This window comes from Erythrolamprus reginae, chromosome 4, assembly GCF_031021105.1.
Source record: "Erythrolamprus reginae isolate rEryReg1 chromosome 4, rEryReg1.hap1, whole genome shotgun sequence".
NCBI lineage: Eukaryota > Metazoa > Chordata > Lepidosauria > Squamata > Dipsadidae > Erythrolamprus > Erythrolamprus reginae.
In genome coordinates this window covers 12,608,038-12,626,172 of record NC_091953.1, presented here as the reverse complement: position 1 = coordinate 12,626,172, position 18,135 = coordinate 12,608,038, and the positions used below count along the sequence as shown (strand labels likewise).

General features: G+C 41.2%; 1 protein-coding gene across 1 annotated transcript in view; it reads right to left on the bottom strand.

Moving 5' to 3' along the window:
* The window catches only part of LOC139167093 (angiomotin-like protein 1), a 55,727-nt gene that overhangs the window by 324 nt on the left and 37,268 nt on the right, over positions 1–18,135 (bottom strand). The window contains exons 2-6 of the mRNA XM_070751521.1: positions 16,093–16,233; positions 13,795–14,689; positions 11,309–11,603; positions 6,192–6,336; positions 2,159–2,248 (exon numbers count right to left, since the gene is read on the bottom strand). Coding sequence (XP_070607622.1) covers positions 2,159–2,248; positions 6,192–6,336; positions 11,309–11,603; positions 13,795–14,636 — 1,372 coding nt within the window. The 5' untranslated portion in view covers positions 14,637–14,689; positions 16,093–16,233. The remainder of the gene's footprint in view (positions 1–2,158; positions 2,249–6,191; positions 6,337–11,308; positions 11,604–13,794; positions 14,690–16,092; positions 16,234–18,135) is intronic.

Here is an 18,135-nt window from a genome sequence, read left to right as displayed (position 1 = left end):
CAGGCATGGGGGAACTGAAACATCTCCCCCGGGCCTATACAGTTATGTATGGTATGCTTGTATGTATGTTTGCTTTTAATAATGGGGTTTTTAGTGTTTCTTTTAAATTATTAGATTTGTTATATATTGTTTATTATTGCTGTGAGCCGCCCCAAGTCTATGGAGAGGGGCGGCATACAAATCAAATCAAATCAAATCAAATCAAATCAAATCAAATCAAATCAAATCAAATCAAATCAAATCAATCAACCAACCAACCAACCAACCAACCAACAAATAAATAAAATCTCCAGCTGCTGCATATTGCGCCCTGAGAATTCCTTCACAAACTCCTTTATCCACCCAGCAGTCCTGTTATAGTCCTTTTCGACCTCCCAGAAATCTTTCCAGAACTTTGTTATTTTCACCTCTGGCTTTTCAATTTTCTTATCTGTTTGCTGATGCAGGTTCTTGTAGAACTACCTCTGGTTGGATTGAAATGTTTGATTCTGCCTGTACTGGGTGATCCTAGCTTCATATCGCTCAATTTTCCTGGCTGTCGCTGTTATCTGCTGCTTTACAATTTCCAGAGCTTCCTCGATCTTTCTTGTACTAAGCCAGTACTTTTTGTCAAATAGTCTTTGATCTTCTGATTGTTAAGTTTCTGCTCCTTAATTTTCTTCAGGTTTATTTATTTATTTATTTATTTATTTATTTTATTGGATTTGTATGCCGCCCCTCTCCAGAGACTCGGGGTGGTTAACAGCGACAATAAAACAGTGTACAATAGTAATTTGGTATTGATGATTAAAAATCAATTAATATAAAAACCAAACATACATACATACATACCATGCATAGAATTGTAAAGGCCTAGGGGGAAAGAGGATCTCAATTCCCCCATGCCTGGCGGCAGAGATGGGTTTTAAGTTGTTTACGAAAGACAAGGAGGGTGGAAGGTTACTTGCATCTGATCTCAAGCTTTTGATTTTCAGTTCTAGTCGGATTTTCCATTTTGGTTTTCCAGTTGGTTTTCCGATTGGTTTCTATTGCAGTAACCCTAGTTCTTCAGTTACTATCACAGCTGTACTGTAGGCAAGCTGATTCAATTCTTCAATTGAGGTTACATTGACAGTTGCAAGTGCAGAGTTAATGTCTTCCATCAGTGGGACAAGTCGTTTCAAGTTTTTTAAGGCTGGCAGCAGTCTCTTTCGCTCTGCATTGGACCCCGCATGAGCAAGTATTTGGTCCTTAAGTTCTTGCTGCCTTTGAATTGCAGTGCCAAGTGTCTCATCTGCAGCTTCTTGCCGTCTTTCCAAATTTTCATCAGGTTCCAGTTGTGCAGTGACTTCAGATCTTATTGGAGCTTCTACTGGTGCCAGATCAGATTTTGGTGTTTCTATTTTGCAAATTTTCTGTATTTCTTCTAATTCGACTTCACTGAACATTTGGTTCCTGATTATCAGTCGTCACTGATCAGCCAGCCGAAGTTCCATTATTATTATTATTATTATTATTATTATTATTATTATTATTATTATTATTATGTTCACCCACTGTTTCCGTGGTCCAGTTACAAACACCTAAGAATGCAAATGTATCTGTGGCATGTCTTAACAAAACATGAGCTACAGTGGCGCATATGGTCAGACTGCAGTACTGCAGGCTACTTCTGCTGCCTGCCAGCTGCTTGCAATTTGGCAGTTCAAATCTCACCAGGATCAAGGTTGACTCAGCCTTCCATCCTTCCGAGGTTGGTCAAATGAGGACCCAGATAATTGGGGGCAATAGGCTGACTCTGTAAACCGCTTAAAGAGGACTGTAAAAGCACTGTGAAGCGGTATATAAGTCTAAGTTCTATTGCTATTGCTAAAGGCACCACATTTAATAGCTTCACCACTTTGGGTTCTGTGTGAATTTTGAAGGAACCAAGAAGGTGGGAAGAACTACATTTGCAAATCAGAGGGTGGGTTTCTGTTTTTCTCACATATTTTTTCACTTCCATTAAAATGTTCAAAGTCTTCCACTACCCCCCCCCCCCAGAGTGTTACAACAATCACTTCCAGAAAAACAAGACAGAAAACAGGGGGGGGGGGGGGGTCAGGTGCTAAGAAGTGACGGGAAATCACATACATTTTCATTCCTATATAGGTCCAGGATATATTAACACAGCACTCACTTTGAGAGGCATAAAGATCCTCTGTTGCCTTGTTTTCATGTCCCTCAAACTCTCGGCTGGCCAGTTGCCTATTTGCAGTCTCCAGTCGGTCTACGCAGGAAGGAGAAAGATTTTAAGTATAAAATGTATCATGCGTATTGCACTGAATGCTTAAACGGTAAGAGGCAGGCTAACAAGTAACATAGAAACATAGAGGATTGACGGCAGAAAAGACCTCATGGTCCATCTTATCTGCCCTTGTTCCATTTCCTGTATTTTATCTTAGGATGGATTTATGTTTATCCCAGGCATGTTTAAATTCAGTTCCTGTGGATTTAACAACCATGTCTGCTGGAGGTTTGTTCCAAGCATCTACTACTCTTTCAGTAAAAAAAATTCTTGCGTTACTTCTGATCTTTCTCCAAACTAATCTCAGATTGGGCCCCCTTGTTCTTGTGTATGTCATAAATTTGAAAAGGAGTGATTCAGAGGGTAAGGGGAAATAAATAGCAGCAAGAAAGGCAAGATCATACTAGAGCAGTGTTTCCCAACCTTGGCAACTTGAAGATATCTGGACTTCAACTCCCAGAATTCCCCAGCCAGCAAATGCTGGCTGGGGAATTCTGGGAGTTGAAGTCCAGATATCTTCAAGTTGCCAAGGTTGGGAAACACTGTACTAGAGAATAAGGAAGAAGGATGCAAGTCAAGGGTAGAGGGTCTTTTTTTGGAGAAATTCAGCCTAGCTCAATTTTTTCCAACCCAGGACACATCAATGAATGTTTTTTGGGCGGGAAGACTGGTTCAGTTCCTAACTTTGGCGTCTGTGAGCCAAACGATTCTTTCTGCTTATAAATAGCATTGGGTTCCAAGAAAAATATCTTTACGGTAGAGAATTTCCTATTTCTGTCATGTCAGTGATTTGTCACCTTGTGACTAAAACAGATTTTTGGGGAGCCCTAAAAGGTGAACCAAGGAATATATAAAGCCCTACATGGCATCGGACCAGGATATCTGCGAGACCACCTTCTGCCGCATGAATCCCAGCAACCCGTTAGGTCCCACAGAGTTGGCCTTCTCCGGGTCCCGTCGACTAAACAATGTTGTCTGGCGGGACCCAGGGGAAGAGCCTTCTCTGTGGTGGCTCCGACCCTCTGGAACCAGCTCCCCCCAGAGATTAGGATTGCCCCCACCCTCCTTGCCTTTCGTAAACTCCTTAAAACCCACCTCTACCGTCAGGCATGGGGGAATTGAAACATCTCCCTCTTGCCCATGTAGTTTTTGTGTATGATTTGATTGTGTGCTTTTTTTTAATGTATTGGGTTTCTTTTTTTTGGACATTTTAACCTAAAACTGTAATTTAGATTGCTAAATATTAGATTTGTTACTATGTACTGTTTTTTACCATTGTTGTGAGCCGCCCCGAGTCTGCGGAGAGGGGCGGCATATAAATCCAATAAATGTAATCTAATCTAATCTAATCTATACCGTGTCCCTCTTTTTTGAAATACTGAATTTTTCGGAGTATAAGACACACAATTTTCCCCACTAGGCTGAGGCTGAAAGGTTGGGTGCGTCTTACACTCCGAATGTACAGTGGGTGGACATAAAATTGGAAACACTTTACTTTTTGGCATCATAATGTTTGAACATGTTCAAATCAATCAAAACTTGACATATTTTAATGTTTTTTTAAAATTGTGTTATTTGATATGTTTTTTTAAACTACCTTTTTAAACAGAAATTTAAGGAAATTGGTTATAACCTTCTAGAAATGGCAGACCGCTCAGACTTTCAACGAGGCCAAATTGTTGGTGCTCGAATGGCAGGCACTAGTGTAACAGAAAGTGACCAAATGTTTGGAAATTCAAGAGGTCATGTCTCAAAAGTAATGACTGCTTTTGAAAGAGAAGGGAAAACGTCCTCAGCCAAGCACAGGTCTGGTCGAAAGTCGAAGTTGTCTGAGAGAGACCGTTGGACTCTAAAGCGAATTATTAGAGCGGATCGCAAGACCGCAACTCCTAAAATCACTGCAGAGCTCAATAGACACGTACAGAACCCAGTTTCCACAAAAACTGTTCGAAGGGAGCTTCACAAATCTGCATTCCAAATCTGGATTTTCAAGGTGTTTCCATTATTTTGTCCACCCCCTGTAGCTTTTACTAAGCTTCTTTTTAGCCCTAACAAAGTGCTAAATACTTTATATAAATAAACTTTTTTTTTTGCACTTGTGGCATTCTAATCAAAATGTACCAGAGCTGACCAACATAATCCTTGACATTAGCAGGACGTGCTACATGTGATCCGATTATAACTAAATATGGTAATGTATCCTATACCTTCTTTGTGTTACTAAAACCACCCAGTGAAAGCTTGGATTTACTGAAGTTTATGTCCATGGCCAGGCAAGGGTTTCCCATCGATGCTGGTACAATTGTGTACGTCACTGGCGGGCGCACATGCAATGTTTTGCTTCTGCGCATGCACAGAAAGCCAAATCTTGCACGATGACACTTGCACGCACGCAATTTCACAAATTTTTGGCAAACTCCCCCAAATCGGTGAAATGTCATGTGCGTGTACATCCTTATATGAGACTTGGTTTTCTGCGCATGCGCAGAAGCCAAATCTCATGCGGGTGTGCCCGCCTGCCTGCTGGTCACGTAGAGCTACGCGCGCAGCTCCATTTTCCCTATCGGTGCTGTGGCCCAGGGGAAGAGTCTTCTCTGTGGCGGCCCCGACCCTCTGGAACCAACTCCCTCTGGAGATTAGAACTGACCTCCTTGCCTTTCGCAAACTCCTAAAAACCCATCTTTGCCGTCAGGCATGGGGAAATTGATTCCCCCATTTTATGTATGGTTTGTTTGCGATGCATGACTGTGTTTTTATAATAAGGGTTTTAAACTGTCCTTTTTTAACCATTAGATTTGTACTATGTATTGTTGTTGTAAGCCGCTCCCAGTCTCCAGAGAGGGGCAGCATTCAAATCAAATCAAATCAAATCAAATCAAATCAAATCAAATCAAATCAAATCAAATCAAATCAACAAACAAACAAATAAATATTTTTACCTCTTCTTAAGAACCATTTTCTACTTAACAACTTGAGCCCAGAAAAATTTCCCAGGAAATTTGAGAGCGCCACGAAGGCCCACCAGTTTCCTGCCATTCCCCCTTTAATCCCGGCCATCTTGGGCTTTTCTGGGCTGCCAGAGGAGCCTTTCGGTGGTGCTTAAGGAGGCTTTGGCAGTCCAGAGCGAACAAAGCATTTTCCTGTCTCTGGGCGCTTGGAGAGGAAATAAACCTCTGCCAGCACCCAAAGAAACACTCCCTTTGCTCTGGGCAGCGACTCTCCTCCTCCTCTTCTTCCTCCCACCCAAATTCCAAGCTTCTATTTCTTTCTTAATGGGTTTGCACGCATTATTTGCTTTTACATTGATTCCTATGGGAAAAATTGCTTCTACTTACAAGCTTTTCTACTTAAGAACCTGGTCACGGAACAAATTAAGTTCTTAAGTAGAGGTACCACTGTAATAAAAAGAGTGGAGAACATCAGTTAAGAAATGGAAGAAAAAGGTGCAAAAGTAATTAAGTTCATTGTTGTGGTTGATCTTAGAGTTTGGTAATAGAAATCACAAAATTATTTATTTGTTTATTTGTTTGTTTGTTTGTTTGTTTGTTTGTTTAGTTAGTTAGTTAATCCAATACACAATAATACACAATGAAGGTAATAGAGGACACCTTCGAGGAAATAGAATTAGAGAAAGAATACAAGAGAGAGTATAGGATAAAATAATCAATGAGAGAATAGAAGAAAGATATAGGGAGAGAAGAGAAGATATATGGGATATAGGAGAGACAATAGGACAGGGGTCGGAAGGCACTCTAGTGCACTTATGCACTTAGGCAAAGGAGAAAGAGAAGGACTCTGGCAGGAGAGTCTTCTCTCTGGAGAACTCTGACAGAAAGAGAAGGAGAAGAAGAAGGAGAAGAAGAAGGAGGAGAAGGAAGAAGACCAGGAGAAAGAAGAGGGGGAAAAGAAGAAGGAGGTGACATACCATGCAAGTCCCTGTTGAAATCATGGAGTCTTCTGATTTCCCCTTCAAGTTTGTTTCGCATCGCCTTGTCTAGAGATTCTCTCCTGGTGGTGATTTTCACCAGGTCGTCATAAGCTTCTGAAATCCTCTGAATTTCCATTTCGAACTAGGATAAAGGAGAAACGGGTGTCCTAATAAAAGCTGAATAAGGATGCATGTCAACCATTGCTGAATTTTATACAATACCAAGAAATCCTGCCAACTCTGCCCCACTTCTATAAAAATAACTCTTTTACAATCTTTTACAACTAGACACAAGAATAGTTTTTCCCCGAACGCCATCACTCTGCTAAACAAATAATTCCCTCAACACTGTCAGACTTTCTACTAAATCTGCACTTCTATTCTACTAGTTTTTCTCATCATTCCTATCACCCATTTCCTCCCATGTTGACTGTATGACTGTAACTTGTTGCTTGTATCCTAAGATTTTTATTAATATTGCTTCTTCATTGCTTATTTGACCCCTATGACAATCATTAAGTGTTGTACCACATGATTCTTGACAAATGTATATTTTATTTTATGTACGTTGAGAGCATATGCACCAAGACAAATTCCTTGTGTGTCCAATCACACTTGGCCAATAAAAATTCTATTCTATTCTATTCTATTCTATCATGTCCAAATGGGAATCCTTCCACAAACATTTTAAAAAATCCAAATAATGCTGAAAGCAACCACTTTCCCAATCATAGAGGAATATTTAGGCATGTCAGTGGAAAACCTAGAAAACGGGCTTTCCATGCAACGGGTTCCATGTAAATTTATTTTAATTTGATTGGGACAATGATGCAAACAGAAGCTTGGTGGTTCTAATAGATGAATATGCACTGCTCAAAAAAACAAAGGGAACACTTAAACAACACAATATAACTCCAAGTAAATCAAACTTCTGTGAAATCAAACTGTCCACTTAAGAAGCAACATTAATTGACAATCAATTTCACTTGCTGTTGTGCACATTCAACTTTTTACAGAAAAAAGTATTCAATGAGAAGATTTAACTCATTCAGATCTAGGATGTGTTATTTATTTTTTTGAGCAGTATATTTAGAATCCCGCTCAGCAGAATGATCAACTACGTTTAAGACCAATTTACTAGATTTAGAAGAAGAAATGACCCTCCATTTTTGTCATGAGACCACTAAGGTCAGAATCTAAATGGGGAAGAGCCTTCTCTGTGGCGGCCACGGCCCTCTGGAATCAACTCCCCCCCAGAAATCAGAACTGCCCTCACCCTCCTTGTCTTTCGTAAATTGCTTAAGACCCACCCGTATCGCCAGGCAGGGGGGAATTGAGATATCCCCCAGGCTTATATAGTTTTATGTATGGTATGCTTGTGTTGTATAGTTTTAAATGACGGGTTTTTAGATGTTTTTTAGATATTAGATTTGTTAGATATTAGATGTGAGTGCTGGTGAGACCACATTTGGAATACTGTGTTCAGTTCTGGAAACCTCACCTACAAGAAGATATTGACAAAATTGAACGGGTCCAAAGACGGGCTACAAGAATGGTGGAAGGTCTTAAGCATAAAGCGTATCAGGAAAGACTTAATGAACTCAATCTGTATAGTCTGGAGGACAGAAGCAAAAGGGGGGACATGATTGAAACATTTAAATATGTTAAAGGGTTAAATAATGTCCAGGAGGGAAGTGTTTTTAATAGGAAAGTGAACACAAGAACAAGGGGACACAATCTGAGGTTAGTTGGGGGAAAGATCAAAAGCAACATGAGAAAATATTATTTTACTGAAAGAGTAGTAGATTCTTGGAACAAACATCCAGCAGACGTGGTAGATAAATCCACAGTAACCGAATTTAAACATGCCTGGGATAAATATATATCCATCCTATGATAAAATACAGAAAATAGTAGAAGGGCAGGCTAGATGGATCATGAGGTCTTTTTATGCCATCAGTCTTCTATGTTTCTATGTTACATTGTCACATTGTTATTACTATTGTTGTGAGCTGCCCCGAGTCTGCGGAGAGGGGCAGCATACAAATCTAATAAATTATTATTATTATTATTATTATTAATAATAATAATAATAATAATAATAATAATAATTACTTAATTATAGCTCCTTTTCCAAAGCAAGAATACTTTGCTGTCTCAATCCATTATGCACGGGCCACTTGCTAAAAGCTTCATTAAGTTTTTGTGTCAATAGGCCTATGCTCTGAACTTTTCGGGTGGGGCGAACTCTACTGCTTTATATGTGAAAATGTACAAAATTGGACACTTCCCAGGAAGCTAAAAGGACAGCAGCGCAGGCGACAAAGCCAAGCCTCCCAAAAGTCGGTTCAGGACAGAAAATTCTGGGAACCCCTTTTGTAGCCTACGAAAGCCCACGGCTGGGTAAACACTCTGTGTCAGCGGAGAATTTGGCAAGCGTTAGAAACAGGCTGACAGGCAGGTGACTGCGGCGTTACAAAACGACATCGCAGAAATTCACTCTGAGCGCTGGTATCACACAGGCAACTGCAATAATACTGTTCACTCATAAAGCACTGCGAATAATTTCAGACTGGCATTCGATGGTGAATAACTATACTGCTCAAAAAAATAAAGGGAACACACAAATAACACATCCTGGATCTGAATGAATGAAATATTTTCATTGAATACAGCAGTGTTTCCCAACCTTGACAACTTGAAGGTATCTGGACTTCAACTCCCAGAATTCCCCAGCCAGCAAATGCTGGCTGGGGAATTCTGGGACTTGAAGTCCAAATAGCTTCAAGTTGCCAAGGTTGGGAAACACTGGAATACAGTGTTCCCTCGATTTTCGCGGGTTCGAACTTCGCGAATAGCCTACCTATACCACGGTTTTTTAAAAAATATTAATTAAAAAACACTTCATGGTTTTTTTTCTATACCACAGTTTACCCCCCTCCCCGTGACATCATACGTCATCGCGAAACTAATAATTTTTGCAAATAAATAATAAAAATAATAATTATTGTTAATAAATAATGATGTTTATAAATATCAGGATCACTAAGTGTCTTATTCAATGGTGAGTACCAGTAATAATGGTGAGTAAATGGTTCTTAATGGAATGGGAAATGGTAATTTAGGGGTTTAAAGTGTTAAGGGAAGGCTTGTGATACTGTTCATAGCCAAAAATAGTGTATTTACTTCCGCATCTCTACTTTGCGGAAATTCGACTTTCGCGGGCGGTCTCAGAATGCATCCCACACGAAAATCGAGGGGACACTGTACTTTGTTCTGTACAAAGTTGAATGTGCACAACAGCATGTGAAATTGATTGTCAATCAGTGCTGCTTCCTAAGTGGACAGTTTGATTTCACAGAAGTTTAATTTACTTGGAGTTATATTGTGTTGTTTAAGTGTTCCCTTTATTTTTTTGAGCAGGGTATATCGGCAAGGAGAAAAGAATAATATCATCTAAGGCCAGTAAAGCACAGCCATCCGTAGCCCTACTGGAACGTTCCGGGGAGGAGAGCGCACGCACAACCACCCTTTAGCTTTCTGCGCATGCGCAGAATCGTGCCCGAAGCACAAAAAGAACAAATGACAGACAGCATGATTTGTTGAGGAGCACAGTCACATTTTAAGGTTTTGTACTGAACCCACAAGGTTCAGTATGATAACAGATTAGGCAAGTAGCTCAATTTTCTTTAATTGCTATAAAAGTTCATTTCTACATAATGATTGAAATGGTTACAGCGTTTATGGGGTAAAAAAACATACTATTTAATTATTTCCTATTTTAAAAGTAATTAAGGATCGTACTATGATACTAGAGAAGGAAGGACAATAAAAAAAGTGTTTATTCAATAAATAATACAATAATTTACTACCCCCACTGCCCCCCCACCCCGCGGGGGACAGCAGCCCATCACTAGGGAAACCCGAAGTGGGGTTAGAGTCGGGTTTCTACAGACATGCCAAAATTACATGCCTAATAAATCAATACTTTGAGGAATATGCCTACCAGGCAGTTTTGATTCCATTACATAGAAACATAGAAGATTGACAGCAGAAAAAGACCTCATGGTCCATCTAGTCTGCCCTTATACTATTTCCTGTATTTTATCTTAGGATGGATATATGTTTATACTAGGCATGTTTAAATTCAGTTACTGTGGATTTACCAACTACGTCTGCTGGAAGTTTGTCCCAAGCATCTACTATTCTTTCAGTAAAATAATATTTTCTCACGTTGCTTCTGATCTTTCCCCCAACTAACCTCAGATTGTGCCCCCTTGTTCTTGTGTTCACTTTCCTATTAAAAACACTTCCCTCCTGAATCTTATTTAACCCTTTAACCTATTTAAATGTTTCGATCATGTCCTCCCTTTCCCTTCTGTCCTCCAGACTGTACAAATTGAGTTCATTATGTCTTTCCTGATAAGGTTTATGCTTAAAATCTTCCAACATTTTTATAGCCCGTCTTTGGACCTGTTCAATTTTATAATATCTTTTTGTGCATGAGGCCTCCAGAACTGAACACAGTATTCCAAATGTGGTATCACCAGCGCTCTATGCAGCGGAATCACAATCTCCCTCTTCCTGCTTGTTATACCTCTAGCTATGCGGCCACGCCTTCTACTTGCTTTCCCTACTGCCTGACCGCACTGTTCACCCATTTTGAGACTGTCAGAAATCACTACCCCTAAATCCTCCTCTTCTGAAGTTTTTGCTAACACAGAACTGCCAATACAATACTCAGATTGAGGATTCCTTTTGCCCCATTATTTTACATTTGGAAACATTAAACTGCAGTTTCCATTGCTTTGACCACTTATCTAGTAAAGCTAAATCATTTGCCATATTACAGACGCCTCCGGGAATATCGACCCTATTGCACATTCTACTCGCTTTCCCCACCGCCTGACTGCACTGTTCACCCATTTTGAGATTGTCATTGGGTGTGTTAACTGGAAACCCAACACTCGCATTCCGTGGGCCAGATGTGCCACACCTTGGCCACTCCCACACCCAGTTTAGTGAATGGGGGGACAACACGGTCGTGACTCTCCTGGGCTACAGCCACTATAAGGCAGGTAGGTAGTCACGCTTGGCACCTATCTGCAACCCACCTTCTGAAGTTTGTCGGCTTTCTCGTAGTAGCCCTCCAGCTCCTTCTGCAGGGCTTCATTATCTTCAGACAACATCGCCACCATTTGCTGGGCTCGCTGTACTATCGTGAAGGCGTCTGGCGTGAGGGGCTGCTGGCTAGGCGGCGTTGCGGGCAGAGACTGGGATGCGGTGGCCATTGAGAGAGGCGGCAGAGATGCGGAGTGCAGGGGGCCGCTAAGCGAGGAGGTCTGGGAGGACATTGGGCTGTGTTCCTGGGGGGTTGGCAGTGATGGAAAAGACGATGCACATTGACGACTACAAAAAAAGGAATACAATTCAGTTGGATTACTTTACACTTAAAAGAGGTCCATTGCAAAGAGCTTGCAATTACCGAAATTATCAAATGAAGAAATTATTTGGAAAAATTTGTAACACAATTTCTGTTGAGTTTGATTTTTGAGCCTTTTTATAGTTAATTAGGCATGCTGGTTTCAAAACTGAAGTTAGTTTTCTTCTACCACGTCAAGTTTTTTCTCTACATCTTATATATAATATTGATTTTTTTTCCTCATTGCTTATTTGTCCCCTATAATCATTAAGTGTCGTACCTCATGATTCTTGACAAATATATCTTTACTTTTGTGTTCACTGAGAGCATATGCAGAATGCAGATGTGAGAGCTATCATGGGCTTTCCTAAATATGCCCATGTCACACCAACACTCCACAGTCTGCATTGGTTGCCGATCAGTTTCCGGTCACAATTCAAAGTGTTGGTTGTGACCTATAAAGCCCTTCATGGCACCGGACCAGAATATCTCCGGGACCGCCTTCTGCTGCACGAATCCCAGCGATCAGTTAGGTCCCACAGAGTTGGCCTTCTCCGGGTCCTGTCAACTAAACAATGTCGTTTGGCGGGACCCTGGGGAAGAGCCTTCTCTGTGGCGGCCCCGACCCTTTGGAACCAACTCCCCCCAGATATCAGAGTTGCCCCCACCCTCCTTGCCTTTCGTAAGCTTCTTAAAATCCACCTCTGTCGTCAGGCATGGGGGAATTGAGACTTTCCCTCCCCCTAGGCTTATAAAATTTAAGCATGGTCTGTCAGTATGTATGATTGCTTTCTAAATTGGGGTTTTAAATTAACTTAAATATTAGATTTGTTTACATTGTATTATTATTGCTGTTAGCCGCCCCGAGTCTGCAGAGAGGGGCGGCATACAAATCTGATTAATAAATAAATATGCACCATAGACAAATTCCTTGTGTGTCCAATTACACTTGGCCAATAAAGAATTCTATCTATCTATAGTTAATTAGGCAACATGAGCATCAAATTGCATGTTTTAGCCATCTTGCTAACTTCCCAGAAAATCTTGGGGCAATCAGCAATGAGCAGAGTGAGCGATTCCACCAAGATTTGAAGGTCATAGAGAGACAGTATCAAGGTAGATGGGTTGTACATATGATGGCTGACTATTGTTGGACCATCAAGCGAGAATGTCCACAAATTAAACACCCCAGAAAAAGCTATAAGTGAAACTTTTTACCTTAATATGTATAATTAACATTCGATTTTTTTAAAAAAACCTATTTTTATGAACACAATTTAACTTGCAGCAACTATTAAAGCCTCTGTATGAATAAAATTATTCTTTGTAAACAGTGTATTTTACAGGCTCGACTACTGTAATGCTCTCTACATGGGGCTACCTTTGAAAAGTGTTCGGAAACTTCAGATCGTGCAGAATGCAGCTGCGAGAGCAATCATGGGCTTCCCCAAATATGCCCATGTCTCACCAACACTCTGCAGTCTGCATTGGTTGCCGATCTATTTCCGGTCACAATTCAAAGTGTTGGTTATGACCTATAAAGCCCTTCATGGCACTGGGTCCCGTCAACTAAACAATGTCGTTTGGCGGGACCCAGGGGAAGAACCTTCTCTGTGGCAGCCCCGGCCCTCTGGAATCAACTCCCCCCAGAGATTAGAATTGCCCCCACCCTCCTCGCCTTTCGTAAGCTTCTTAAAACCCACCTCTGCCGTCAGGCATGGGGGAATTGAGATTCTTTCCCCCTTAGGCCTTTATAATTTATGCATGGTATGTTTTGTATGTATGTTTGGTTTTATAATAAGGGTTTTTAATTGTTTTACTATTGGATTGTCACATGTTGTTTTATCACTGTTGTTAGCCGCCCCGAGTCCACGTAGAGGGTCGGCATACAAATCCAATAAATAAATAAATAAAAATAAATATATATTTTGTAAGTTTTCCTTTCCTTTATATGCACAATTTGTGTGAGCTTAAAAAGTTGACACCATAGACAAAAACTGTGGTTATTTCAGGATCCAGAGGCCAAAAGTTAATTGAAAACAAGTCACAGATTTAAGACAACGAAGTTGCTGTTCCCCCAGTGTAATATTATTTACGTAATGAAGAAAAGAGGATAAACTGTGCAAGGATCTGGGGTTTTTACCATAGGAGACCAAAAGAAATAGTAAAAAAAATTACCTGGTTATGCCGTATTCTGGGGGCCCCTGATATCGGACAATCGCAGGCTGGGATGCTGAGTAGGAGGCCTTCGCCATTTCTTGAATCGTTCCAGAAGGCTGTTCATTAAAAAACACGCCCGGCTCCTGGCTTTTGCTTCCCGGGGAGCCCCCTTGCTTGATCTTAAACGGATAATCTGGAGGGGGTCCTCTCAGATCCATGCCTTTACTGGACGCCAGTGAAGGGGAAGGCCCTGCGGATTTGACCCCTCTGCTTCTCCCCGAGCAAGGGAGAAGCTGTTTGACCCCGTTCCTCTCCAAGGAAAGCTGCATGATTCTCTCGCTCAAGGAGCGAACGTGCCCTTGTTTCAGTTCCTTCAGGGCTTCGTCTTTGTGCGCCTGTCCACTGTTGGCACGGGCCAAAGTTGGCCTACCTTCCGTTTTAGACTTCGGACCGGTGCTGCTGGCCATGTAGAAGCTGGGCCCGACAACACTAGGCTGCTGGGTTCTAAAAAACTGAGACTGAGCTTTGGCTTCTTCGTAAGAAGGCAATTCTTCGTTGTTCTGCTGAGGCTGCGAGCCTCGGGTCTGCTTCTCCATCCCCGTGTTATCCCCTTGATGTTCCTGGCCTTGTGGTTCCTGGCGCGCCGACTGCTGGACCATTTGTGGGTCTTCGGGCACCAGGTTTTCCGCAGAAGAAGAAGACAGGGTGCTGCTCGCAGTGGAGTTGGAGGGCCCCGCGCTCCCCGTAGCTTGGTGCTGGAGAGCCAGCAGGTTCATATTCTCGTTGGGGTTGCCATAACGCAACTCCTGGATTAACCGCTGCAAAACAGTGCCAGGGACAACATCCTCCGAACCTCTCATTTCCACCTCTGAAGCCTGGAGAAAGCTTGGGGGGTAGAAGGTGCTCGAAGGGTCTTCAGCCCAGGTGCCAAGCAGGAAAAAAGGAAGAGATTGGGGGGGGGGAGGTAAGAGCTGTTATTATTAAATAAATAAATAAATAAATAAATAAATAAATACATACATACATACATACATACATACATACATACATACATACATACGTAACACACACAGTGGTACCTCTACTTATGAACTTAATTCGTTCCATGACCAGGTTCTTGAGTAGAAAATTTTGTAAGTAGAAGCAATTTTCCCCATAGGAATCAATGTAAAAGCAAATAATGTGTGCGATTGGGGAAACCACAGGGAGGGTGGAGGCCCTGTTTCCTCCCAGGAGATTCCTAGAGATGCTCCACGGAGGCTTCTCCCTGCCTTTTCCGGCCCTGTTTCCTCCCAGGAGATTCCTAGAGATGCTCCACGGAGGCTTCTCCCTGCCTTTTCCGGCCCTGTTTCCTCCCAGGAGATTCCTAGAGATGCCCCACAGAGGCTTCTCCCTGCCTTTTCCGGTTACAGTTTCGGAGGCTCGGGTTTGTAAGTGGAAAATGGTTCTTGAAAAGAGGCAAAAAAATCTTGAACACCCGGTTCTTATCTAGAAAAGTTCATAAGTAGAGGTGTTGTTAGGTAGAGGCACAACTGTATATATAAAACATTTCTCAGACCAATCCTAGAATACAGCTCACCTGTATGGAACCCACATTGCATATCTGACATAAACACCATTGATAGAGTCCAGAAATATTTCACAAGAAGGGTCCTTCACTCCTCTTCTCGCAACAAAATAGCTTACTCCACCAGACTTGAAATTCCTCGATTAGACAACTTATAACTCCGTCGCCTCTGTTCCAACTTAACTATAGTTCATAAAATCATATACCAAAATATCCTTCCTGTTAGTGACTACTTCACCTTCAACCGCAACAACACACCAGCATGTAAGTGATTTAAACTAAATGTCAACCGCTCTAAACTAGGCTGCAAAAAATACGACTTCAGCAATAGAGTAATCAACGCCTGGAAGGAACTACCTGATTCTGTGGTTTCTACTCCTAATCCCAAAACCTTTAACCTTAGATTATCTGCAACTGACCTCTCCCCCTTTCTAAGAGGTCTATAAGGGACGTGCATAAGCGCACCATTGTGCCTACCGTCCCTGTCCTACTGTCCTATTGTTTTTTATTATTACATTTTATCATTACTTTTCTAATGTTATGTTAATACAAATTACCACCCTATAAACCCTTCCACCCTTCCACCTCTCACAATACTAGACAACACAGTATCAACAGTAGAGACCTTCAAATTTCTAGGTTCTATCATATCTCAAGACCTAAAATGGTCACCTAACATCAAAAACATCATCAAAAAAGAAACTGGTGACAGAAGATCCAATTAGAGATAACGAGGGGAAAAAACTTACCTTCAATGTTACTGACCGCTTCTACCGTTAATGGGGAACCATCTTGCCTATGGCCAAACAGATGAGGATCTGTGTGAAGATAGTCAGGGCCTTCCAGTACCTGCACAGGAGTACTGGAAGTATAGCAGATCGAGGTGGGGCCTAGGGAGAAAATTTTTTAAAGTATTATATATTTATTAATTGTTTGATTTAGAACAAGAAGCAATGGGTGGAAACTAATGGAAACTGCAGTTTAATGTTTCCAAATGTAAAATAATGCACTTGGGGAAAAGGAATCCTCAATCTGAGTATTGTATTGGCAGTTCTGTGTTAGCAAATACTTCAAAAGAAAAGGATTTAGGGGTAGTGATTTCTGACAGTCTCAAAATGGGTGAACAGTGCAGTCAGGCGGTAGGGAAAGCAAGTAGGATGCTTGGCTGCATAGCTAGAGGTATAGCAAGCAGGAAGAGGGAGATTATGATCCCGCTATATAGAATGCTGGTGAGACCACAATTGGAATACTGTGTTCAGTTCTGGAGACCTCACCTACAAAAAGATATTGACAAAATTGAACGGGTCCAAAGACGGGCTGCAAGAATGGTGGAAGGTCTTAAGCATAAAACGTATCAGGAAAGACTTAATGAACTCAATCTGTATAGTCTGGAGGACAGAAGGAAAAGGGGGGACATGATCGAAACATTTAAATATATTAAAGGGTTAAATAAGATCCAGGAGGGAAGTGTTTTTAATAGGAAAGTGAACACAAGAACAAGGGGACACAATCTGAAGTTAGTTGGGGGAAAGATCAAAAGCAACATGAGAAAATATTATTTTACTGAAAGAGTAGTAGATCCTTGGAACAAACTTCCAGCAGACGTGGTAGATAAATCCACAGTAATTGAATTTAAACATGCCTGGGATAAACATATATCCATCCTAAGATAAAATACAGAAAATAGTATAAGGGCAGACTAGATGGACCATGAGGTCTTTTTCTGCCGTCAGACTTCTATGTTTCTATATTTCTATGATTTTATGCTTTTTTCCAGATGCATAAAATTATTAGATGCATTAAAATGACCATATGTATGTCTATAAAGCACTAATAAGTTGGCCAGGCTTGCTGTAACCCTCTAAACCCCCATCTTGTAGATTTCAGCTCTATTCTGGATGCGCCTGCAATTTATGGCAGCTCTCAGCATGGAACCCAACATTATCGGAAAGCATCAGATTTCAATGGTGCTTCAGAAACTTTTAATTCTCCCCCTTTTCTGCCTCAATGTGCTGTATGAACAAAATTTACGGCAGTTTTCAAAAGCCTTGGGACAGGAATGCCATGGCAACCTTAGCTGTAAAAATGATTTAAGATCGTGTTTTTGCCCAAACTCGCTAGGAAAACAGACCAACATAATAGATAAGACGAGGGAAAATATTGCGACAGAATGATGACCCCAATACTCCAACTCTCAAAGTGAAATGATATAATTTTTGTATCTGCCTTAAACTGCTACCTCTGGTGAAATGCACGCTTTTCATTTCATTGTCTATTCTGGTAAATGTTTATGTTTGGTCGCTGGAAGATGAAATGAATCCCTAGAGCAAAATTGTACAGGCCATTCTCGGGTTTGTGTGAGAGAGATAATAACAGCTTTGAAAGTGCAGCACTGGGCCAATTTTAGATAGGGACATACTATCTGATCACTTGTCCAGGATCGTCATCCACTATTAATTCTGTGCCAAATTTTACTCCTCCATTGAGCTAGCACCAAATTAGCAGATTCCCAGTTGTTTTTGCTGTTTTTTATTATCCCTATGGGAATTTTCCTGTATGCATAGCAACAGAGTAAATCAAAACTTTCCTGTTTAGCCTTAGTGGAAGGATGGAAGGCTGAGTCAACCTTGAGCCGGTGATGAGATTTGAACCGCTGACCTTCAGATCTACAAGTCAGCTTCAGTGGCCTGCAATACAGCACTCTACCTGCTGCGCCACCCCGGCTCATTATTATTTATTAGATTTATTAGATTTGTATACCGCCCCTCTCCGCAGACTCCATCCTTCCAAGG